The sequence below is a fragment of the Pogona vitticeps genome, chromosome 5 (genome assembly GCF_051106095.1).
Source record: "Pogona vitticeps strain Pit_001003342236 chromosome 5, PviZW2.1, whole genome shotgun sequence".
Lineage (NCBI taxonomy): Eukaryota > Metazoa > Chordata > Lepidosauria > Squamata > Agamidae > Pogona > Pogona vitticeps.
Genome location: NC_135787.1, coordinates 196,687,339 through 196,711,224, shown reverse-complemented (window position 1 = coordinate 196,711,224; position 23,886 = coordinate 196,687,339). Strand labels below are relative to the sequence as shown.

The 23,886-nt window shown below is 57.9% G+C and overlaps 1 protein-coding gene across 1 annotated transcript in view; it reads left to right on the top strand.

The window, feature by feature from the left end:
• The first annotated feature begins 2,018 nt into the window (after nt 1-2,018).
• The window catches only part of SND1 (staphylococcal nuclease and tudor domain containing 1), a 143,567-nt gene continuing 121,699 nt past the window's right edge, over nt 2,019-23,886 (top strand). Inside the window, exons 1-10 of the mRNA XM_073002343.2 lie at nt 2,019-2,204; nt 4,670-4,819; nt 5,364-5,484; nt 6,272-6,350; nt 11,419-11,579; nt 11,807-11,898; nt 13,949-14,107; nt 14,686-14,792; nt 15,244-15,334; nt 22,778-22,891. Of these exons, the coding sequence (XP_072858444.2) occupies nt 2,091-2,204; nt 4,670-4,819; nt 5,364-5,484; nt 6,272-6,350; nt 11,419-11,579; nt 11,807-11,898; nt 13,949-14,107; nt 14,686-14,792; nt 15,244-15,334; nt 22,778-22,891 (1,188 nt within the window). The 5' untranslated portion in view covers nt 2,019-2,090. The remainder of the gene's footprint in view (nt 2,205-4,669; nt 4,820-5,363; nt 5,485-6,271; nt 6,351-11,418; nt 11,580-11,806; nt 11,899-13,948; nt 14,108-14,685; nt 14,793-15,243; nt 15,335-22,777; nt 22,892-23,886) is intronic.

Here is a 23,886-nt window from a genome sequence, read left to right as displayed (position 1 = left end):
TCCAGGCTTCGAAGCCTGAGCCTCTGGCCCAGAACAAGGGCTTGGCTCCCCCCCCCCGCCCCCAAGAAAGAGATCTTAGCAGCTTGACAAATAGAAAGGAGTTGGTTTGGGGAGACAGGAAGTGATGGGATCCTTTTTTGGGGCGGGGGGGAACAGAACAGTGGGAGACAGCCAACAAAAAGGCCAGACGCAGCAGACTGAATGACTGGTGCTTTACTTCCACAGTGCCTCTTTTCCGCACCTGGGGCAAGGGGGTGGGGGTGGCAAGAGAGCGGGCTGGGGTGGGCTTCTTCCAAGAGCTCTCTGGTTTGCCACCTGGAGTTGTGCTCCACCAGGTCTTGGGAGTTCCCCGGCCAGCCATGGACGCCCAGGTAGTGCTTCTGTCCTCCAGGCTTCTGGCAGTCTTTCCATCACTTGTGCTCCTCTTCAGGGTTGCCAGGTGACAGATCTGCCTGACTTCCCACTGCTGGATCTGTTCACTGAGGCTCTAGCCCCCCCCCCGCCCCATCCTGCCCTGTCCTCCAAACTGAAGACAGAGCCACAGAATCAGGACCCAGAACCAACGCTGGGTGTCAGCTGAGACAACATTGCGCCGCTGCTGCTGCTGCTACTCAAAAGTAGAGGCTGCCTAAGGGAGTGTGAACAAGCAGGAGCACTACCTCCATGTCCAGAAAGGAAGAGGAAAGGGCAGGGGCAGGGCGGGTCCTTCCAGAGGCACAGCTGATTTCCTGGGGCATGAGCTTTTGTGGACACTCAGCCCACTTCCTCAGATGCATGGCGTGAAATCTGGGGTGTCAGGAAATGCATCCTAGAATTGTAAGGCTGGAAGGAACCCCAAAGATCATCTACTTCTACTTCAACCTCTTGCAAAAAAATAATAATAATAATCCCAGTAGGTAGCCATCCGGGCTGCCAATTCCACAGTCCAGCCTGGCTCATCCTCAAGAAGGTCTCCTTCAGCCGGAACCCCCTTCCTTGTCCTTTGCACGCAATCCGTTCAGAGGCGGAGCGGCAGGAAAAGAGAGCCCTTCGGACGTCACCTCCCCGCCTCCCCGCCTGCCTGCCTGCCTGCCTCCCGAGGCCTTGCAGGCCCCAGAGAACTTCCCTGGTTGGTGTCCGGACCTTTCCCCACCTGGCGCCCTCTTCGCCCGCCGGAGAAGGCCCGGCTTCTCACCCTCGGAGGGCCCGGAGGGGCTCCAGGGGATGCGCGCGCGGGGGGGGGGCGTTTGGGGGGGGACGGGCAATGGGCCGCGTGTCCGGGCGGGACCGAGTCGGAGACGGCCGCAGCCCCGTTCCGGGAGAGGCCCTCCCGGTAGGAGCAGCCCGCGGGCGGACCGAGCGCCCCCCCCTCGGGCTTTTGTGGCGGGAGACCCGGCGCCGGCAGGGCGGCCTGTCCGGCTCTTCTTCCCGGGCGGAGCCGCTCGCTCGGAAGAAGCGCCAAGGCCCGCCCGGGCAACCCGAGGCCCGCGAACCGGCGCCGGGCCTCCCTTCCCCTCCGGAGCCGCCCTAGACCAACGGGGACCCCCCCCCCGCGAAGCGCGCGGAGAACAAAGGGAAAGGGAGCGAGGGAATCCCTCGCCGGCCCACGTGAGCGCCGAGCGGAAAGGACAGGACATTCCCGGGGATTCCCTCCCCAGTGCGCACGCGCGACTCTTGGGTTTGCCTTTCTCGCCCCGCCCCGCCCCGCCCCGCCCACCTTTCCCACATGAGTCTGCCCCGCGTGCATCCCCTCTGCCTACGTGTCCTTCTGCCAGCCTGCCCCGGAAGTCCCTCCTCCTCCTCGCGCCGCTACGCCGTGGTTTGAATACAGCCTATTCCCTCCATGGGCCCCGCTCGCGAAGCCGGTTGGTCGGCCGAGAGCCCGGTGGGCGGGGTTCGTGGGGGAGCGCCCCGATTGGTGCGCGCGGCCCAAGGGGCGGGGCAGAGGCTCGAGTTGCGCGTGCGTAGGGGGCCCCGGAGGCCTCTCTGCCCGCTCGCGGCCCCGCCCCCTCCCCGCCCCGCCCCTCCCCGCTCGCGCCGCTTCCTCCTTCCTTCCTTCCTTCCTTCCTTCCTTCCGAGACCGACCGACCGACCGACCCTCGCCCGGCACCATGGCCTCCTCCGCCGGACCCGCTGCCGCCGCCGCCGCCGCCGCCTCTTCCTCCTCCTCCTCCTCCTCGGCCGCTGCTCCCGCCCCCGCCCTCCAGCGCGGCATCGTCAAGATGGTAAAGGGCGCCCCTGAGCATGGGCAGAGCGCTCTCTCTCGCTCTCTCTCTCTCGCCCTTTCCCCGGGCAGCTGGCGGGTCTCGGAGCGAGGCTTCCGCCCGGGTCGCGCCCCCTTCCTCGGGTCCCCGGGGCGGGCGGTGCGTGTGTGTGTGTGTGTGTGTGTGTGTGTGTGTGTGTGTGCGGGGAGGGAAGGAGGCTCCTCGGGGAGGGCCGGGCGGCCGCGGAGCCCCGGAGAAGCCTCCCTCCGTCCCTCTGTCCGTCCCTCTCTCTCTCTCTCTCCCGCCCGGAGGAGGAGGAGGAGGCCCGTGTGCAGGGCCGGGGCGGCGGGCTCCGAATAAAGGCCCCCCTCCCGCGGGCCGGTGGAGGTGACAGGTGGGCCCCCGGGCTTGGCAGGAGGAGGTGCGGGAAACCCCGAGGTGGGCGCCTCCGGGCGGTGTGTGTGTGGGGGGGTCGGTCCTGCTCTTTGCCCCGGGGGGGGGGGTTGGAGCAGGAAGAAGGAGAGCTTCCCGCCCGGAGCCCCTCCACCCTCCCCGGCCCCTCCAGGCAAGGGAGGCGCAAGATCTCTGCAGGGTACTTGGCTACCCCCACCCCCACCCCGGCAAACACTTGGCTTTGCTTCGCGGGGGCTCTCCAAGTGTCAAGGGAGGGGGGGGTCCTGCGCGGGACCGTTGCCACCCTCGCCCACCTGTTGCCCTCTGGAGGGAAGCCCCGGCTGCCAGAAGGCGCCTGAGGGTTAGCGCTTGAGGGGTCTTGCTGCCATTTCATGGCTTTTCCTTTTTCCTTTCTTCCCCCCCCCCCACAAGCTCCGCAGGGAGGCAAGGGACAGGAAGCGAATCGCTCTCAACCAGGGTGCTTGGACCTGTTTGGGTCTTGGATGGAGTCCCCGCTGCTGCCTCTTATCAGGGCTGGGAGAGAGCAGAAACTCTGCAAAGTTTGGCTAGTTTTGCAATCCAGGGGGAAAAGGTCTATCTTGTAGGTTAATGTTTCCCTGTCATGCCACAGAAGAGCCTTTTGCAGTGGGCAGAAGAGCCAAGAGGGAGAAGTCAAGCTTGGCGTTCTTACAGGGTCCTGCACTGGATAATTAACTGCAGATTTTGTCAAGTGTAACCCGAGGGCAAACACAGGCTGTGGAGGGTCTCTCTCTCTTTAGCGGCCATGGACTTGCAGACTGAGTTGGTGCCGTTGGCCTCTCCGTACGAAGACGGAGGAAGGCTCCAAGCACCTTTGTGCGCCTTTCTCTGCCAAAGCACTCGGGCTGGCCAGTAATTTTAGGGGGTCACTGAAAACCTTGATAAGAAGACAAGTTTTCGGGCTCTCCAGATTATTTCTGCAAGTGAAGGTGGTCTAAAAGGTGAGGCAGAGGCAAAGAGTTCCAAAATTGGATGATGCCTCTCTTGCCTCAGGCTGCCAGGAAAGCTACCACCCCCCCCCCCAATCCCACCCTTGGTGGCTTGCAGAAGAGCCCAAGTGGATTTTGTGCATCTTGGCGGGCTCTCTCCCTTCCCTGAGTTGACATGTTGCAGAGCTGGCGCGGAAGCTGGCTGCCGTCCTATAGGTCTGAACCTGGAGTGCCCCACGGGGCGCGTTGTCGTGCGCCTGCCTGGCATAAGGTTGGGGTGGTGCTGGTCGGGTGGTGAGCCTTGCGTTGTCTGCTCTCCTTCCTGTCTCATGTTGCAGCCAGAGGGAAAGGGGCCTCAGCCGGGCTTTATGCCCTTTGGAAGCTGGAGCCAAGCAAGATGCCCTCGAGGTCGTTTCCAGCTTGTGACTTTCCCGTGGGTAGCCCTGGATGGTCACCAAGGGGAGGTCATGACGGGAGGGAATGGCAGCCGATTCTGTGTGAGGATTCCCGGGGTCTGCTGTTCCTGTGGCCAGACAGACCCGGGCCTTCTGCGTGGGCTCCTTGGTCAAAGCCATCCTGCCCAAGGATCGCCTTTGTGGAGGGCGGGGGCCGTAAGGGCTCCGGTTTCCCAGCATTTGGGAGGGACCACCAAAGGGAGGGGCTTGGGCATGCTTCTTGCCTCCTCCTGGGGTAAAGGTTTTGTCTTTTTTTCATCATCTGTCTTGAATGCCACGGTGTGGCACAAAGATCGTGCCTGTCAAATAACTCTCCTGTGTCCGGCAGCATTTGCTCCCACTGCAGGTGGGGTTGGGGATCCGTGGCTTGGAAAGGGGGCCAGGCAGGCAACCGAGGGGGCTGTTGAGGCCTCTTCGGCCGAACGAGCGACATGCGGCTGGGTAGAGACAAAGTGGCGGACACGGGGGGGGGCGGCTTCAGGGCAGGGGTTCCCTGTGTGCCCCTCCCGCCATGTGCAGGGGCCTGGTGGAGGGTTGCATCGGGATGGGGTTCTGGGTTAATCAGGGAGGGGGTGGCTGGTGAGCTCCTCTGGGGTTCAGGTGGTGCTGGGCCAGGGCCAGGGAATCCTGCTCAGCTGGGATGTTTTTCTTTCCTTCTTTCCCTGTCCAGGTTCTTTCGGGCTGTGCCATCATCGTGCGAGGCCAGCCGCGCGGAGGGCCGCCTCCGGAGAGACAGATCAACCTCAGCAACATCCGGGCTGGGAACCTCGCACGCCGGGCAGCAGCAGGGCAGCCCGATGGCAAAGATACACCAGATGAGGTGGGTGCTGCCACCCAAACAGCCAAAAATCCCTGGCCCGCGGCCTGAGGCAATGTGCGGTGTGGCCGAACGGGGCCTGGCGTAGCTTTGGGTTGCCCTGCTGTGTAGCAGGTATTCAGATGCCATGCTCTGCCCTGCTCCCAGGCTTGCTGGGCGGGGATGAGTTCCAAGGGACAAAGAGCAGAGGCCTACGGGAGAGTCGGGTAAATCAGGTGTGGGAGAAGGCAGAGTCCAAAAGTGACCCAAAGGCCACCAGAACCAATCCAGAGACTCCCAAGAAGTGTAGCCAGGCTGGTATGCTGTGTCATGCGCAGCCAGGGCTTCGGCAGCCCAAGGGTTGGGATGCGCAGAAGGTGGACGTCAGGAGCTGGAAGGGAGGCTGCCCCCCCTCAGCAGAGCTCCAGCCAGGTCTTAAGGTTCATACACTTGCTCAAGCCTCACCCGAGGCAAGAAATAAAGAGGGGAGTCCTTGGTGGGCGTTGAAGGGGGGCTGCGTGTAACTTCTGGCCTCCCTCCCTCTCTTCTTGACTGCTTGCTTTTTCAGCCCTGGGGCTTCCCAGCCCGTGAATTCCTCCGGAAGAAGCTGATCGGGAAGGAGGTTTGCTTCACCGTGGAGTACAAGACCCCGCAAGGCCGGGAGTATGGGATGGTGTACCTGGGCAAAGGTGAGTCGGGGGGGGGGGCGCTCTGCCAGTTGGAGTGCCGGTTTGGCTCCTCTCCTTCCTTTCTCTCATGGCGTCAGCGGGAGGCCATCGCCAGGAGGGAGTGGCGTTCAAGTGGCTCCTCTCTGAGCTTTCCTTGGAGATGCCTGGAGGTCTTTTCTGCAGCCGCATCCCAAGCATGCGAGGGCCATGGTGCCCTTAGGGTCCCTCTGGACCTTTGGGAGCCCACTTGGGGCTGGAGCTTTCCCAGCTGCCCAGAGCAGCAGCTTCCCCATCAGTGGGCTGCTTGTGAACCGTGTGTGTTGGGCTGGATCTCCTTCTTCCTTGGGGAGGTGTGGGTTCCTGCAGCCCGGTCAGAGTCAGCGCTGATGCACTTCCAGTCCCCTCTCCAGGTGAGGCCCTTTGACAGTGCAAAGCTGTTGGCCCGGTCGGGGTGGAGAGATCAGCACAGAGATGCTTTGGGGAGGGGCGCTGGGGTTACACTTCATGACCCCGGTGAGCCCAGAAGAGGCAGGGCCAGCTCAGCAGCCGCCAACCCCCCCCCCTCCCGGAGGCACAGTTCAGGTTGGGGGTCTCGCCAGAGCTGAGAAGCCACCTTTCCTGCCCAGAGGAGAGGTGCTTTCCTTCCAGGGTGCTGGTCCTGAGTGACCTGTCCTGCGTGTGGCCTTGCTTGGCCTGAGCAGGCCAGGCCTGGCTTCTGCCTTGGTGTGTGTGTGTGGGGGGGGGGGCGGTGGCACCCCCCCCCCCCTTGGGCCCTCTCTGCGTTAACACAGCCTCTCTTTCTTGCCAGACACAACCGGAGAGAACATTGCAGAGTCGCTCGTGGCAGAAGGCCTGGCCAGTCGTCGGGAGGGCGTCCGGGCCAACAAGTAAGTCGGCTTCCGAGGCCCATGGGAAGACGCCAGCTCTTGGCAGGACCACCAGGTCTCCCTTGGTGGCAGATGATGGGAGTGGGGGCAGCTCGTTCAGAGATGGGCCTCTGCCCTCCCCTACCCCCCCCCCCCCGGAGTTTCTGAGGCAGGGAGTCAGAGTCTGTGGGGTCCCCTCACTTCCTGCACTCCACCTCCATAAGGCCAGACCCATTTGCTTGCTCCGCCTGTCTGATGGTTCTCTTTTGCACCGTGGAGTTCCAGGGGGAGGGGACCGCCTGCTTGGCATGACAGGGGGCCTCTTGGGCTCATCCCTGTGCGGAGGCGAGAAGGTGGGTCCCAGGGAGTGTCAGTTTCCCGTGTCCCCTGGAACAGCCTCTGTTCTGCTCTCTGCCAACTCTTGGGGCTCTTCTAGAGGCACGGTGCCGGGCCCATTATATAGAACAAGTCTTGGGACAGGCAGGAGGCTCAGGTGGCTGTATGTGGGAGGGGCGCTGCAGGGACCTTTGGGGCAGGCGGCATTCCGGGTGAATTTAGCTTTCATGGGTCACTTCCCTCCTGGTTGGCCATCCTGAGCCTGGTGCTCAGCAGAGGGGATCAGAGGCAAAGGCAGCCCCCCCCTTTGGGCTGGACTGCCCCCCTCTCCATGTCGACTCCGGAACATTGGGTGGCATCGAAGGCCTTGGAAGGGGTGGAAAGCACTGGGCCTGTTTGTTGTTGCTGTTGTTTAGTCGTTAAGTCGTGTCCGACTCTTCGTGACCCCATGGACCAGAGCACGCCAGGCTGTCCCAGAGTTGGGGCAAATTCACATTGTTCCCTTCGATGACCCTGTCCAACCATCTCATCCTCTGATGTCCCCTTCTCCTCTTGACTTCCCACTTTCTGGAGCTCTCTGGCTTTCTCCACAATCCAGCGCATGTTAGGAATTTGGTCCCTAGTTCCTCTGCCCCTTCGAAATCCGGCTTGTACTTCTGGGAGTTCTTGGTCCACATACTGCTGAAGCCTGCCTTGGAGGATTTTGAGCATAACCTTGCTACTGCAATTGTATGGTAGTTGGAGCATTCTTTGGCACTGCCCTTCTTTGGGATTGGGATGTAGACTGATCTTTTTTTATGTATCTATTTATTACATTTATACCCCGTCTATCTGGTCATATCTTTTCCAATCCTCTGACCACTGCTGAGTTTTCCAAGCTTGCTGGCATATTGAGTGTAGCACCTTAACAGCATCATCTTTCAAGATTTTAAATAGTTCAACTGGAATGCCATCACCTCCACTGGCCTTGTTGTTAGCCAGGCTTTCTAAGGCCCACTTGACTTCACTCTCCAGGATGTCTGGCTCAAGGTCAGCAACCACACTATCTGGGTTGTCCAGGATATACAAATCTTTCTGGTATAATTTCTCAATGTATTGTTGCCTCCTGTTCTTGATGTCTTCTGCTTCTGGTTGTTGTGGGTTTTTCGGGCTCTTTGGCCATGTTTTGAAGGTTGTTCTTCCTAACTTTTCGCCAGTCTCTGTGGACGGCATCTTCAGAGGACAGGAGTAGCACTTTGAACTCTGGTGCACTTTGTTTGGGAGTTGAGTATTTATAGCTGTGGGATCAGCTTTTGTCCTTTTCAGAAGATGGCTGATTTTGGTGATCAGTGTGTTTTTGTTGTGGGTGTATTGTCATAATAAAGAGGAGAGATTATCTGTCACTGTGATTTATGGGTGTTGTTAGCTGGTCTTTTGTGTGTAGTGATCACTGATCCCTGTGGCTGGGTAGAGTTCCTTGGCCTTTTGCACGCTGTATTTTTCAGTGCTGGGAGCCAAGCTTTGTTCAGCTTTAAACTTTCTTCTTTTTTGTTGAAGCTCTCCTGGTGTTTGTGGATTTCAGTGGTTTCCCTGTGCAGTCTAACGTAATGATTGCTGGTGTTATCCAGTATTTCAGTAATTTGAAACAGAATTTCATGTCCAGCTTGTTTTAGGGCATGTTCAGCCACTGCTGATTTTTCCGGTTGTTTTAGTCTGCAGTGTCTCTCATGTTCTTTGATTCTGGTGTGGATGCTTCATTTTGTGGTACCAGTATATACTTTCTTCAGTTTAAGCTTGAGTTTTGCTATAAGAAGTTGGTGATCAGAGTCACAATCAGCTCCAGCTCTTGTTTTTGCTGACTGTATAGAACTTCTCCATCTTTGGCTGCAGAGAACATAATCAATCTGATTACGGTATTGCCCATCTGGTGATTCCCATGTGTAGAGTCACCTCTTGTGTTGTTGGAAAAGAGGGTTTGTGATGACCAGCTTGTTCTCTTGACAAAACTCTATTAGCTTTTGCCCTGTTTCATTTTGAACTCCAAGGCCAAACTTATCTGTTGTTTCCTTTTATCTCCCTCTTCAGCTGAAGAGGATGAAATTGACCAATTCTATGAAGACTTACAACACTTTCTAGAACTGACATCAAAGAAAGATGTTCTTGTCATTATAGGGGATCGGAATGCTAAAGTAGGGCCTGTTTAGCCTTTAGAAAAGAAGACTGAGGAGCGATAGGAAGGCATCCTTCAAAAGGACTGTCTGACACAGGAGGAGCAGGATCTGTTCTTGATCCTCCTAGCGTGCAGGACATCTAATAATGGCCTCAAGGTATAGGAAACCAGATTTTGGTTGATTATGAGAAAAAAAAACTCTTTAACTCTTTGAGTCAAGGTTTCCTCCAGGCCGTGCGTGCGAGTCTGGCTCCCTCCATGCAGGTTTTTTGGTTTTCTGCGCAGCGATAATCTTCGACCCCTTTGGTTCCGGTCATGATGGAGCCCTGCATGTGGGGGAGGGGGCAGAGTCGCGCATGCACGCACACACACAGGGTAGAGGTCGCGTATGAGAGAGGGTCTGTTGCTTTGAGCAGGACAACAATGGAGCCCATAACCTCAGGGGGAGGTGGTGAGGGCTCCAGCACTGGAGGCCTGCAAGAGAAATTTAGAAAACCACCTGGCAGGTAACTTTTGGTTTGGATTCCTGCCTCGAGGACGGGGTTGGACTGGATGGCCTTGTAGGGCCCCTTTCCAACTCCACCGTCCTAGGGTGCTGTGATTCTAAAGGCTGGAAGGTGGTCTTATGGAGATGGCCGACAGAGGCAGGGGTCCTGGAGCTGGTGAGACATGGGGGCTCCCTTATTTTTCCTTCTCGGGGCCCTATCCTGCTTCGCTGTCAGCTCCCACTGCTCTTACATGCCTCTTGGCCCTTCTGGTGGAGAGGCAGCCATCTTTGCTTTCTGTTTCGGGTTTAGGTAGCTCATGTAATATTTATTATTTGATGTATTATTTTGTCTAAAATATTTTTACCCCTCCTATCTCCTTAAAAAGGACCCAAGGTGGCTTACACCCTTGAAAGACAGTATTTAAAGATGAAAGCGATTATTAAAAGATGATATTAGCTGAAAGCGATATTAGCAATAATAAAAATAAACAAGAGGCAGAAATGAAAAGCACAAGTAAGACTAAAAATCTAGTCAGAGTAGTCATGCATAACAATCCATCTAAAAACAACACTCAGTTCGTTAGTTACTGAGAGAATGCTGATGTGGAGAGGTCTGGTCTGGCCAGGGTGGCACCCCCCCCCCCCCCGTGGCCTCTCGGCTGGATTACAGCAACGCACTCTATGTGTGGCTGTTTCTGGAAAGTGTCAGAAAACTTCAGCAGGTCCGAAACGCAACAGCCGGGTGGCTGACTGGGACACTGGTCACGGGGACTGCAGAACCCCCGCTGTTACAGCCGTTTCACAGGCTGCCTCTCCGTTTCTGGGCACACTTTGAAATGATTGGCCCTAACTTGTAAAACGTTAAACGGCTTTAGGGTCCAAGCTATCTCAAGGACCACGTTTCCCTTTATGAGCATGCCTGGGTGCTAAGATCATGAGGAGAGGCCTTTCTCTCAGTCCCACCACCCTCACAGATGTGTTCTGTGAGGCCAGACTGACTCCCATCTTTGCAATCCTTCCCTGAACAAAGACCTTTCTCTTTAGGCAAACTTTCCTTTTAGTGACAGGTGGGCCAAGGGGATTTTTACAAAAGGGTTTATTTTATTCTGTTGTTTTACTTGAGCTTTTAATATTGCTCTTATTTATAAGTTTCAGTAGGATACCTCTTTAATGCTTTTTTAAATAATTAATCAATTATTTTAGCCTTTAACTTTATTTCTTTTCATACTGTAGGTTGCCTTGCCCCCTTTTAGCAGGAGGTGGGCGTCATGTTCCTGCCTGTCCCTTGGTGGTTTCACCAAGCAAAGGCACAAGTGACGTGTCATTCAGCTGCCACCAGTTGATTCATAGGCATCTTTCAGTCTCGAGAGACTATGGTAACGTGCTCTGTATGGAGGACTTGGAACAGCGTCTAGTGTTTTGACGCTGTACGCGAAGCTGGAGTGGAGGATAGGCTGTTACCCAACCAGCAAATCCCCCCTCTCCATGTCCACCACTTGATTACGTCAGCTTTATTCACTATTAATGTCAGAGGTCCAGGCAACATATCATTTAAGAACCAAGTAGAAATTGTTTATTGTTACAGGTGATAACACTCCGGTCAGTGCCCTTTACTCTCCACTAAACAGCCTTCTCTCTTCACTCTCCACCGCCCACATCCCCTTTTGTTTCCCTCTTTTTCTTCACCCCACCCCACCCCTCACCAACTCCTACGGGTGCCTGAAAATCTCCACATAAATATTAATGAGGAAGGTGAACGCTACAGCAGGATTTAAATGTTTCAAATAACTAATTGTCCACGTTGAGTTGCATGAATTCATGTACATTAAATCTGCGTAGTAGACCAGAGTGCGAGCAAGGCAGCGGGGTGAGGTGGGAACACTACGAGGCAGGTGCTCCCCGATGGCTCGGGAATTCATTAATGGCTTGTCTGGTCCCCACAGAGAGGGAAAGGAAGGGCCCGCATGAGGTGCCCGGAGGGCGTCAGCGTTGGCGGTGGGGGGGCGATGGGTGCCGCCGCCCAGAGAGAGAGAGAGGAGAAGAGCCTCCCAAGGCTGCCGATCGGCCCCGTGGCTTCTGCCTTCGAGCATCTCACCCACGACCCTTTTCCCTTCCAGCCCAGAGCAGAGCCGACTGGCAGAGTTGGAAGAGCAGGCCCGGGTGGCCAAGAAAGGACTGTGGAGCGAGGGGACCGGCTCGCACACCGTCCGCGACATCAAGTACACCATTGAGAACCCTCGGCACTTTGTGGACTCTCTGCACCAGAAGCCGGTGAACGGTGAGTTGGCTGCTCGGGCACCCCAGGAAGCCATGGGTGTGTGTGTGGGGCAGGGGTGGGGTGCCGGCTGGGGCTGGTGGGAGGGAGTGTTGCACAGAAACCGCTGCCTGATCCGGTGGTGGTCGGCCTGGGGCCTGTCTGCTGGTGGCTTGGGTCAAGCTGACGCAGGGCGGAGAGCCCTGTCCTGACGGGGGGGGGGAGCTGAGCCCCTGCTTTCTCTCCTGCAGCCATCATTGAACATGTCCGGGATGGCAGCGTGGTCCGTGCTCTTCTCCTCCCTGACTACTACCTGGTCACGGTCATGCTCTCGGGCATCAAGGTGAGTTTTCCCACCTGCCCTGGCTTGACGTGGGCTTGGCGTGGCTTCCCCTTCTTTGCCCCATCCTGCATGCAGACAGGAGGAGAACATTTGGGTGCTTCCCTCCCTCCTTCCCTCCCACTTGGTGGCCTACCAGGGATTCTTTCTCAGAGTGCGCCACTGAGCTGGGAATCTCAGTTCGGCTGAATTCCTCCACTTCTTAGAGGATACGAGCGAGCCGTGCTTCGTGCAGGTTTTCCAGCCGTTTGGGCCAACCGGAGCCAACAGGATGTTGGGTGGGGCGCTGGCCGGCCTTGGCTTAGCTGCCCCTGGTGAGGGAGGGAGCGAGCGGGAGGGCAGCCTCCGGGGTTCAGGGTGGGCTGGGGCTGTGATCCCCAACCCTGGAGTCTGCTAGTGGGCCACGAGAGGGCTGCTCTTGAGTGCTGCCAAATGGCCTCAGAAAGAAGGGCCACCAACCCAGCAAGTTGGTGGCCTCCAAGAGTCCCTCCTCGGGTCAAAGGCTCTGGCTTTCTGTCCTCCTCGTGGTGGGTCTTCCTCTTTCCTCGCTGCCTTCCACTTTCCCTGGTGGGATCATCTTTTCCACCACTTCTTGTCTTACCCTGTGCCCAAAGTGTGATGGCCTCAGTTCAGCTGTTGCAGCTTCCAATGAGAATTCAAGGTGCATCTGCTCTAGATGTTATTCTTTAGATGGTCCGTCCATGGGTGGAAGTTCCCTTGCCCGACCCCTTTGCGAGTGGGGAACCTGTCCGTTTCCTGTATTCTCATGTCAGAGTAGTGTAGCATACAATCCTGTTGTGCTACCCTTTCTTTTAGAGCAGTCCATCGCTTTTCATGACCTATATAGTCAAAGGCTTTGCTGGAATCTGTAAAGCACAGAGCCAATTTCTGCTGGAATTCTTTGTTATGCTCCAGGAGCCATCATATACAGTATGTGCAACACGATCTCTGGGCTTCTTGTTAGGTTGAACATCTAGAATTCCTTCCTCCACATATGGCCAAAAAAAAAAAAAAAAAATTGCTTGCGGTGGTCCTATAGTTACCGCGCTCCTTGACATCTCCTTTCTTGGGAACTGGAACGTACAGTGTATTGAGCATTTCCTGTCTGTGGGCCATTGTTTTGTTTCTCATGTTTTGTTGGTGTATTCTTGTTAGGATTTTGACGGAATCAGTCTCTGTGACTTGAAATAGTTCTCTTGGTATCCTATCTACTTCTGATATATTTCTTCTAATTCAACTGTTCTCTTTGGAGGGGCACTGGCACATTTGATGGGGGGGGCAGAGACTGGAAAAAGTCTCCATCTTTTATAAGGTTTGTTATGTGACTTATACCATCCTGATTCAGCCTATATGTTTCTTATTTATTGGGTTTATGGCTATGGCCAAAGGAAGGTTGAGAATGGATTGATCTAATGGATTTGACTGCAGCTTTCATGTCCCTTTATAAAATGGCAGGGTCTTCATCGCGGGATTCATCTGCAAAAGGAATTGGTCCTCCTTGGACGTTTTTAGGGCAGTTCTTCAGTTTATTTCTTTTGTTTATTAGAATGATTCTTTTATGCAAACTGTCAAAAAGTTGCAGCATTTAAGATTCTGGCCCTGTATCTCAAACTTTCCCTTTTTATCTATTCTTACCCATTTGAAGAGGGTTTATTTTTTCAGTCACCTTATAAGGTTTTCCTCTTCTTTTGGCTACATGAATAGTAAGGGGGGGAGTCTGTTCTGCTTTACATGGTCTTTCGAGAGAGTCAGTAAACACATGCGGGGATCAATGCCCGCGGAGGAATGAAAACAAGGCCAGGAACCCGCAGAGAGTCTCGTTCCGGTTGCCGGTCAGGAAACAAACCCTTGAGGAGCCCGAGACCGAAGGGCAGGTGGCTTCCTGGGTGTTTATGGGCCAGGTGGCCGGGCGTTGGCTTGCCTGCCGGAGCATTCGGATGGGCCTGAGGCTGCCCACCCTGCCGGCGGCCTCTGCGTCGGCTCCTCCTCCTCCTCCTCCTCCCATGGTGGAGAGGGCTCTCCCTGGGGCCTGACCCGGTCCTTTCTGCCCCAGTGTCCCACTTTCAAGCGGGAAGCGGACGGCACGGAGACGCCGGAGCCATTTGCCGCCGAAGGCAGGTTCTTCACGGAGTCCCGGCTCCTGCAGAGGGATGTCCAGATCGTCCTGGAGAGCTGTCACAACCAGAACATCCTGGGCACCATCCTCCACCCGGCAAGTGGGGTGGGGGCTGGGGGTGGGGGACGAGGGAGGGAGGGAGGGAGAAGGGTGTGTGTGCATGTGTGTGTCTTGGGGGGCAGCTTGAGGAGGCCTCCCTGAGCTGCTGAGCAGCATGGCTGGTTAACTACCATTGGAATGAAAGCAAAGCAGGGAGAGAGTGAGAGAGAGAAAGAGAGAGTATAAGACTCCACTCCCTGGAGTGTGTGTGGCCTGCCAATGTTTGGGGCTGGGGGAGGCAGGCTGTTGGGGGGGGAGAGACGACCCCCCCAGGGAAACCACATAGTGGGGTGGGGGCTCTGCTGGTTGCTGAAGGGGACGCATGGCACAGACCTTGGTGGAGGGGCTGTGCATAGCCTAGCAGGGTCGCCCCAAACGGTCCGAGGGTGTGAGTCCGGCTCTCTTGCCGCCCGGCCGGAGTGACTGCTGAGCCCATGGTTTTCTCTGTGCCGGCGGAGGGGGCCCGGGAGGTGGTGGGCCGTGTGGGTCTCCAGGCAGAAGGTAGGGTTTGCTGGAGCCAGAGCCATTTTATTTTTCTTCTTCCTCTCTCCCCCCCCCCCCCGGCTTGGTTTCAGAATGGAAACATCACCGAGCTGCTCCTAAAGGAAGGCTTTGCCCGCTGCGTGGACTGGTCCATTGCCGTCTACACCCGAGGGGCCGAGAAGTTGCGGGCTGCTGAAAGGTGGTTGCCACCCCCCGCGCCCATCCCTTCCCTTCCCTTGGCCAGGCCCTGTGGGTGGGGGTGTCCTCTAGGGCCCCCAGTACTGGCTTGGGCCGCCTGGCCGCCTGCTTGATTTGTTTAATGGGGAGCTGTTCATGATGTTTATTTTTTTAAGGGGGGGTGGAATGTTCAGAAGGGCTTCTGTCTGTGCTGCAGACTTGGCCAACCCAGGTGGGAGTGTTGCTCCGTGCGGGACCCTCTGACCAGTGTTGCCTCTAAAGTCAGAGGGGTATCCTTGTCTGGGTGCCCCTGGGCCGGGAGCTTCCTAGGCACCAATGCTGGAAAGCCCTCGAATGAGGCCCCAGGGCTGGCCGTGTTGGGGAGCCCCCCCCTCTCGATGGGGGATGAGAGCCTGGCAGGCAGCCGCTCACCTCCCCTGCCTCCCTCTCCCGGCCGGCCGGCCGCCTGACAGGTATGCCAAAGAACGCAAGCTGCGCATCTGGAGGGACTATGTGGCCCCCACGGCCAACCTGGACCAGAAGGACAAGCAGTTCGTCGCCAAGGTCAGTGGGGTGAGGGTGGGGACTGTGCAGGCGGGGCTGGGGTGGGGGATGCCTCCCATTCTCGCCTGTTGGCACCCCAGGGAGGGCTGGTCTGGGCTGGTTTGCCCGGTGGGGGCGTCCCACCCTCCCGTGCTTGCAGTGGCCGATGCCCGCTGGCCACTTTCCATTTTGCAGCCCTTGGAGTGGCACGCGGAGGAGAGGCGGGCAAGAGGGTTGCCCGGCAGCGGGGAGCAACAAAGAGAGCCGTCGGGCCGACAGCTCAGGGTGCTGCAGGTCACCCCGGGGGACAGGAGGACCCCCCCACCCCCTCTGTTTCCTATCCTTGCCTGGCCAGCAGGGGCTGCCCTGGCCTCTGCCCGGTAGTTCACTGGAGAGGGACGGTTTTACCTGGACGCCCTGCCCTGCCCTGCCCTGCCTGGCCCTGCTTGTCCTGCAGAGGCCTCCCTTTGGCCTGCCTTTCAGGGAAGGCTTTCCTGCACATGGCCCGTTCCTCGGAAAGGGGAAAAGAGGGCACCCTTGGGCTGCTGTGGGAGCCACAACTGTCTCAGAAGGTATGTTGTGTGTGTGTGTGTGTGTGTGTGAGAGAGAGAGAGAGAGAGAGAGAGATTGAGAGAGCGACAGAGAGAGAGATTCTCAGCTGCAATCGAAATGTTGAACAATAAAAACTGCAAACGCTTGGCCTCCAGGAAGGTCAGGCTAGCAGGAGGAGGACGGTTGTCATTTAGGCTTTGGACTTTGGGCTGCTCCTTTGGGGTGGGGGCGGGGGTTTGGCTTCTCTTGTGGCAAGTCCCAGGGGTGAGGTGGGGTCATGAACAGAGACGCCGGTTGACCAGCAACCCCTCCTGATCCAACACCAGTTCTTGGCAGTGACCGGGGGGGGGGGAGACGACCACTGGGACTTGGCTTTGCCTGGCGGGGGCCCTTGCCTGTTCTGCTCAGGGTGAGGCTGCAGCTGAATGCAGAAGGGCCGGCTGTGGAGAGCTGTGGCCTCCAGAGAGCCACGTGGAGGGATTTCTGGGCTGCCTCGGCCACTCTTGGCCAGAAACCAGGTTTTGACAGTGACCACTAGATGGTGCCCTTGCCTCGCCTGATGGGGGGCCAGGGAGATGGATCTCTGCGCGCCCCCTCCTTCTGTGCAAATCCTGTTCTTCCACGGAAGGCAGTCTTGGTGGAGGGGGTGGGTTGGGGGTTTGAAGACAAATCTGCTGGGCAGCCGGGCTCTTCAGGAGGAACTCTATCCCCCCCCCCGAAGCCGGAGGCTGAGCCCCGCAACCTGCCACTGGAAGCTGGGGAGTGGCCGGGGGGGGGGGCTGGCCATAGGCCACTGTGTGTTTTTGCCCTCGTGGGGGGTGGGAACGCAGCATGGGAGTGGAGGCCGGACAGGAGGGGTGCTGGGGGGGTGCGTGTGCCTTGGGGCCCCTTTCTGCTACTATGGCGGGGCTGCCTGCCCCACTCCCAACGTGATGGACAAAGGCCGCCTCTGGGATGTTGCTGCACCAGCTGACTTTGGGAGTGGCTGCCCACGTCCAGGGCTGGGTGGCACACTTAGGAGATGCCAACCCAGTGGCAGGAACTTGTTTGAAACTATTTAGACTGGGGGGGGGGGAAGAGTTGTTTGGGATTGCTGAGTTGCCTGAAGACTGTCCTTGCTTTTTTTGGGGGGGGGGGTTGGGCACGATGGCGCCAGACCATGCCGAGGGTCAGGCTACCCACCTACCTGTTCAAGGAGGGCAGAGTGTGACCTTCTGCTGCTGTTTCTGGTGAGACTTGGGGGCCAGCGGGGAGGCCTCCGATAATCAAGCCTTAGCCTGACTCTGAAGTAGGTTAAGAGCCCTGCCGTTGTGCAGAGTGGGCCCTGGCGTGGGAGGGGGTCCTTCTGCCCTGGGCCCTCCCCGGGTCTCAGGGATGACCCCTTGGCCAGAGCAAGCTGGCTGGGCTGGGGGGGGGCTGTTTGGGGGAGGGCCGGCTGCTCACTCACCCCCTTCCTGCTTCCTCAGGAAAGAAAGGTGGCCGTCTCCGGCATGCTCCTTATTGACCTGGGGGGAGCGGGGAGGGAGGGCTGTGCCAGGAGTCCCCAGGCCCGGGCATGGAGGCCCCTGAGCCCATCAGGCAGAGGCACCAGCTGTGTGTCGTGGGGGGTGGGGGTGGGGAGTCGTCGCGGCAGGATCCGGAGGCCTGAGCTCTCGTCTTGGGCGAGGAGGCCCCTGTCTCCTCAGGTGAGACCGGCTGCAGGTGAGCTTCAGGGGGGGGGCCCGTGAAGGCTTGCCGGGACCCGGGTTGCCTCTCGCAGCTTCTGCCCCTCGGCTGTTTCTGCTGAGGCGGCAGCGGTGGCGGCACTTCTCCCCTTCCTCGGCTCCCTGGAGTGCGGATGGGCGTTCCCCCCCCCTCGACAGCCCCCTGTCCTTTGGCCAGCCCTCTGCCCATCAGGGAGGAGGGCAGGTGTGTGTGTGGGGGGGACAGGGTGGCTTTCCTTCACGGGACTGTCTCCTGCCCATTGCCTGCAGGGCTCTGGCTCCTCAAAGCTGGGAGGGCTTGGGGTGTGCGTGCGTGCGTGTGTGCATGCGTGCGAGACAGCGCTGCAACTGGGGGCGCCTTCTCCTGCGGGACCGTTCCCCTCTTGGTGGTGGAAGGAGTGTTGATGGGGAGCCTGTTTGCCACAGAGGGGTGTGTGTGGGTCTTGGGAGGGGGGGGGAGAGAGAGGCTTCTGCTGGGGTCCTGAGAAGCCCCCCCCCCCTCCTTGGTGCACAAACGGCAGCTCTGACCGTTCGGAGGGTGGGAAGCCCCTCCCGGGAGGTGTGTGCCTGCGGAGAGCCAGGGGCTGGTTCCCCTCTTTGGACGCGGGGCCTTTGCGGGCCGAGGCTGCTCCAAAGCCCTGCTGGAGGCACTGTGAGGGTGTGCCGCTTGGAAGAGGCACTGTGAGGGTGTGCGCGTGTGGTGTATATGGGTGGCTTTGGCTTCCCCTCGCAAGCACCTGCCCCAGGCAGGCAGGCAGGCAGGCAGGCTGGCGAGGGAGGGAGGAAGTGAGCGGCCCGGGAGCCAGAGCGGAGGACGACATGGGGGGGAGGGAGGAGGAGGAGGAAGCTCCCGGGCAGCTCCTGCCTTTGCGGCTTGTCAGCTTTCGGTCCCTCTCCGTCTTTGTGCCAATAGCGAGTGACAAGGAAAAGCAGGACAAATGGCTGAGTGCTTTTAAGCGCCAGTGAATGTCGGCTGCTGTCATGGTGGCGGAAGGAACTTCATCCACAAGCATCCATCTTGGAGAGGCTCTCCGGGGGGGGGGGGGAGAGAAGCCGCCGCGTCTGCCTTTGCTGGCGGGCAAGCGGCAGGGGTGGGGGGTGAAGAGGTGGACCGAGTTGGACCCCGCTCGTCTCTCCTCGTGATGGCTGAGCTGGGGAGGGGGTGGCCGTGGGCCGTGGGGCCGGGCCGGGCCGGGCCTCTGGCTCCTCCTCGGTTCTTGGTGGGTGGTGGCGAGAGGCGTGTGGCCCAGGCCGATTCCGGCTGACCGCTCCGTTTCTTCCCAATGGCGAAGAAAAGGAAGGGGGCTGCGATGGCCATTGTAGTGTTTCTGGGCCCTTGGCCCTCCTGGTTCCAGAGTGGGAGGTAGTCTTCCTGCCCCCTCCCACTGCTGCCCTGCCCCCCGTGCCCCTTCTTTGGGGTAACCGGCCCCTTTGCTCCTGTCCTTGAAAGCGTGGACGTGGGTCAAGTGGGCCCCGTTCTCCCAATGGGGCATCAAATCTTCCACATAAGTGAAAAGAAACTGATCGGGCTGGGAGGCTGACGGCTTATTTCACTTGAGGTTTGAGTTGGCCTCTATCCATGTGCAGAACCCCCAGAGAGGGAGGGAGGAAGGCTCTCCTGGGCTCAGAACCCCAGGAGTGGCACCCCAGCCGAGCAGGGTGTGACCACTCAAAGCCACTCTCTGTGTGGCTCTGCTTGGCAGTGTGTGAGGCGATATAGACCCCTCTGAGGGAGGCCCACAGCCAGGGCCTCCAGTGGCCAGGGGTCCAAGGTCTGGAAGGCCTTCCCTAGTTTTTTGGCTGCCTCCTCCTGTCTGTAAGGGGTGACTGAGAGGCATTGCCCTGTCTGCCTTCCACCCTCGGGGACTCCTGTCAGAAGGTCTCCCATCCCTGCTGGGCAGGCTAGCCACTAATCGTGGACGATGGTGGGCCACCCTCCTCGGGGAAGCCACAGAACGCCCCCCTCTCCCCCCTAGGCGCGAAGGGGGAGGGAGAGCGGGTGGTGGTGGTGGGTGCCCGCTGGCTGCAGGCGGGTTTCTTTCCTCTCCTGTGTGTCGCCATCGTTACTGTACCCATTAAAAGTGCCAAAGGCCCTTGAGCAGCATCTGAGGAGCCTCTGGTTTGTGTGTCACGTGCAGGAGGTTTCGTCTGGCAGGGCCGGTCAGGAGAGGCTGAACAGCCGTCGTCCGAGACACCCGCTGCCCCTGCCTTTGCCCCGGTTGTGTTCCGTTTTCACGATGAGAACGGCATCCTTGGTCTTCCTCTAGGAATTGGCCCGCTGTCATGAGATGCCATCTCGTACCGAGCGAAGCCATACGTACTTCTTATATGCTGCCACATCACACTTAAAGTGTGGCCTGGCCATTACCTCTGGTGTCTCGGGGATTGTGGTGGTTGGCCGTGCGTTCTTTCGTTGTGAGGCCCAATGGGTCTGCTACGCTGACCCTTCATGGCCACATTTGATTAAAACTCTTTCCTCACTACGTTCTTCCTCGTAAATCCCCTGCCTTAACTGATGATGATGATGATGATGATCTGGTGACCTGGGAGAGCAGCTCTTGTCCTTCTTTGCTGACGTGGAAGTGACGGGGATAGCCTCGTGGCGCAGTGGTTAAAACCGCTGTACTGCAGCCCAAACTCTGCTCACGACCCGGGGTTCAATCCCAGGGAGCCGGCTCAAGGTGGACTCAGCCTGAGTGGCCAGCTCGTTTGGGAGGGGCAATGTGTAGCCCGCATAATTAAGTTGTAAACTGCCGAGAGAGAGTGTGCTTGAAGCACTATGGGGGGCGGTCTGTAAGCACCACGCTTTGCTTTGCTTTGCTTTGCTTTGATAGCACAGAACAGCAGAGTCAGTGAGATCTTGGACGGCAGGCCTCCTGAAGGTTTTGTAGGCAACGTGAAGGCTTAGGAGGGATTGAGTTGCCAAAGTTTTTCTTAAATAGAATCTCCCTTTTGTGTTCAGGAATATTTATATTAGGTTTGTGTAGAATTCTTGTTACGGTGAACAGTGAGGCTACTTTGTTTACTCACCTCGTATTAATTCAGGAAGGCCTGTGGTTCCCTGAGACCGTCAACTCATTTCCAAAAAACAGATGATGTGAAGGTACACTCTAGCCAGTCAGCTGCTTTCTTAACATCTAGAAGAAGGGAAGAGTTATCCTGCCCATTCGTAGACCTGCATTGAGAGAGTCTCCAACTTGCATCAGGTACTCGTTCCCCTCTATTCAGGGCTGGTTTAGCCTCATCTGTGATCATGTGTCCTGTTCTGGACACTGTGCTTTAAGAAGGATGCTGATGAACGGGAACAAGATCAGAGGAGGGCAGCAAGGATGATCGGGGGGTGGGGTGGGGGAAGGAAGCCAAGGAAACCAAGACTGAAAGAACTGGGCAGGTTTAGCCTTCAGAAAAGGAGACCGAGAGGAGATAGGATAGCCCTTTTCAAACTACTTGAAAGGTAGTCCTACAGAGGAGGGGCAGGATCTGTTCTCCATCATCCCAGAGTATAGGACACGCAACAAATGGCTCAAGGTACTGAAAGCCAGATTTTTGGTTGAATATCAGGAAAAACTTCCTAACACAGCAGTGTGATAACGGAACCCATGACCTCAGAAGGTGGCGAGTGCTCCAGCTGGATGCTGGAAGCTTTCAAGAGAAATTTGGACAGCCACCTTGCTGATCTCCTTTGATTTGGATTCCTGCCCTCAGCAGGGGGTCGGACTCGATGGCCTTCTAGACCCCTTCCAGCTCCATCATCCTCTTGGCTCTGCGATTCCAGCATCTGCCCTTTAAGGGTTTCTCTGGCCCCTTCCCCGCTGGAACCTACCCATTTTCTGAGGAGGGTGGATCCCTCTTGGAGGGTTGGTTTAGCTTTGACCTTCCCTGCCTCGAGTGACCTTCCAGACGTCTATAATAGACTCGCACCGGAGTCTGGTCTCCGGATGGCCTTGCGCTCAGCTGCTCTGGCTCGCCTCAAACCCTTCAGCTTCATTAAAGTGTGCATCAAAGGGGAGGGAAGGCAGTGGACAGAATGTCTAAACAGGAAGCTGCTTCTGGGCTGTCGCAGGACAGGCTTTGTAGGGGCTGCCTTTTCTCCTGGGGAGCCCTTGGGTGGGGGTGGGGGTGGGGGAGATGTTAGGCGCCAGAAGGAGAGGCCCTGCAGGTGCCCCCCCCCCGCCCTTCCTGACTGCTCAGGTTGCTTTCACCTTCTCCCCAATCCCCCTTCCCCCCCCCCCCCGCATGTGCGCTCTGGAACAGAGTAGTTGCTGCCTGTGCTTTGAACAGGGAGCTTTGAAGCACTAATTTACTGTAGTAATTTACTGTAAAACAAAGTCGTTCTGAGGGTTTTCTGGAATAATTTCATAGGCGTTTAAAATGGTGCGATAACAAGTGTAGAAGAAAAGAACATTAAGAGCCTGCTTTGAAATTGACAATATCAAGTTGAAATCTAAAGTAATGCATGGCTTCTAATTGAAATCCTGTTCCCCCAATTCAGCCTGGCAAGGAGTGGGGCTCTGTCGCTTCCTGCTGAGCTGAAGAAGGCGCTGCTGTGGGGCTGAGCCCTTTAGGCAGCTTCCCCCCCTACCCTCCACCCCCGCACACACTGTTCCAGGAGATGGTTTTAACTGTGAAGGCAATAAGGCAGCGCTCATCCTCTCTTTGGGGATGGGCGGGGTGGGAGGGAGGGAGCTCGTAAACTCTTGTGTGGCCATCCCGCGCACATCTTGGGTGGCAGGTCCACAGCAGAGGAAGCGTGTCATGGCCAGACGGAGTTGTCCCTAAAGAAGCCTCTGCAGGCTGTGGCACAGCAGGTGGTGTTTGTGTGTGCGTTTGTAACCGAGTTTGCTGGCAGTGTGAGCAGGCCCTTCTCTGGCTGCCCGGGTTCCTTGCAGGGCGACACCATGCCCTTAGGACTGCCTCCCCCTTCCGCCCCTTGCAGAGGGGTCGCCAAGAAGCCCAGCCAGGTTGGTCCCTGGGAGCAGCCGAGCCGTGAGGTGGTGCTCGGGCTGTTGCTCCTGGAGAAGCCGAAGGGCAGGGGCCACGTGAAAAGACCTGACCCTCATCTCTGGTGTGTGGTGTGTGTGTGAAGTGGCCATGTTTGGATGGCAGGGGCCGGGCTGGTGCTCAGGAATTGCACAAGCGGCCGTAGCAGCAGCGGCAGCAGAGGCCGGGCGGAAGGGGCACAGGCTCACCCCGCCTTTTCTCCTTCCAGGTGATGCAGGTGCTGAATGCCGATGCCATCGTGGTGAAACTCAACTCGGGAGACTGCAAGACGGTCCACCTCTCCAGCATCCGCCCCCCACGACTGGAAGGAGAAGGGACCCAGGTAAGACGCACGTAGGTGTGGGGGGCCCCTCTGGTAGGAGGATAGGTTGGGGTGCTCCTGGGGGGAGCAGGGTGGGGGCTATGTTGGAGGCCTGGCCGAGCAGCTGGGGTGGTTCCTGGGAGGGCCCTGCCTTTCCCACTGCGGCTTCTGTGGCCTCGGGTGGCCCTAGTATGAGTGCCGGGCCCTGTCGGTGGCCTTTGGTTTGACGTGCTGGAAAGACAGAGCGGGAACGTTGTTGACATTGTTTCCTGGACTGGCCCAAATTTCGTGTTTTGAGACCCTTCTCTTATTTACTCTGCTCTCCCATGGAGGAGCTTGAAGTGGCTCCTTGTAGGCCAGCTGGTGAAGGCGCTGGCAGCCCCTTTGGCCAAAGGGAATGGGGGGGATGTCGTGCCTGTGTGCCTTCCTCTTGGGCTGCAGTCGTCCATCCTTGGTGGCCTTTGGCCGTAGGGGAGCAGAGTCCTGACTCGAACAGGGGAACGGCCTGGCCAGGACGGGTCCCCGGAGCGCGTAGGTGTGTCTTGGCTTCCTTTGGCTCCTCTGGGCAGGCTCGTCTTCTGTACGGTGTGGGGGGGGCAGGGGATTGTCCACGACTCTCTCACCTCCCCCAGCATTTTTGCATAGCAGCCCTGGTGCTGCTGCTGTTCGTAGGAGTGCGGGAAAAGGTTTCCGATCTCCGCCTGGCTCTGGTGCTCAACTTTGAGGAAGTCTCTTGGGGTTCTCCGAATCAACCGGGCAGCGCAGGCGGAAGCGCCAGGGGGGGGGGCCCTGCTGATGCTGGCTCTTGCCGGCGGCCGGGCTCCCAGCTCTTTCTCTTTGCTCTCTTCCATCTTTGCTCAGATGGCTGTGCCTTAGGAAATGGGGGGGAAGGGGGGGCACGCGTTTGCTCTGCCTTGCCTTGGCAAGCTGAACTGCTGTGGGAAAGCCGTGCGTTGAGCCCCACGGGCACGGCCTGAGGGGGACTGTGATCATCTGAGCTGCCTCTGCTTTGCACA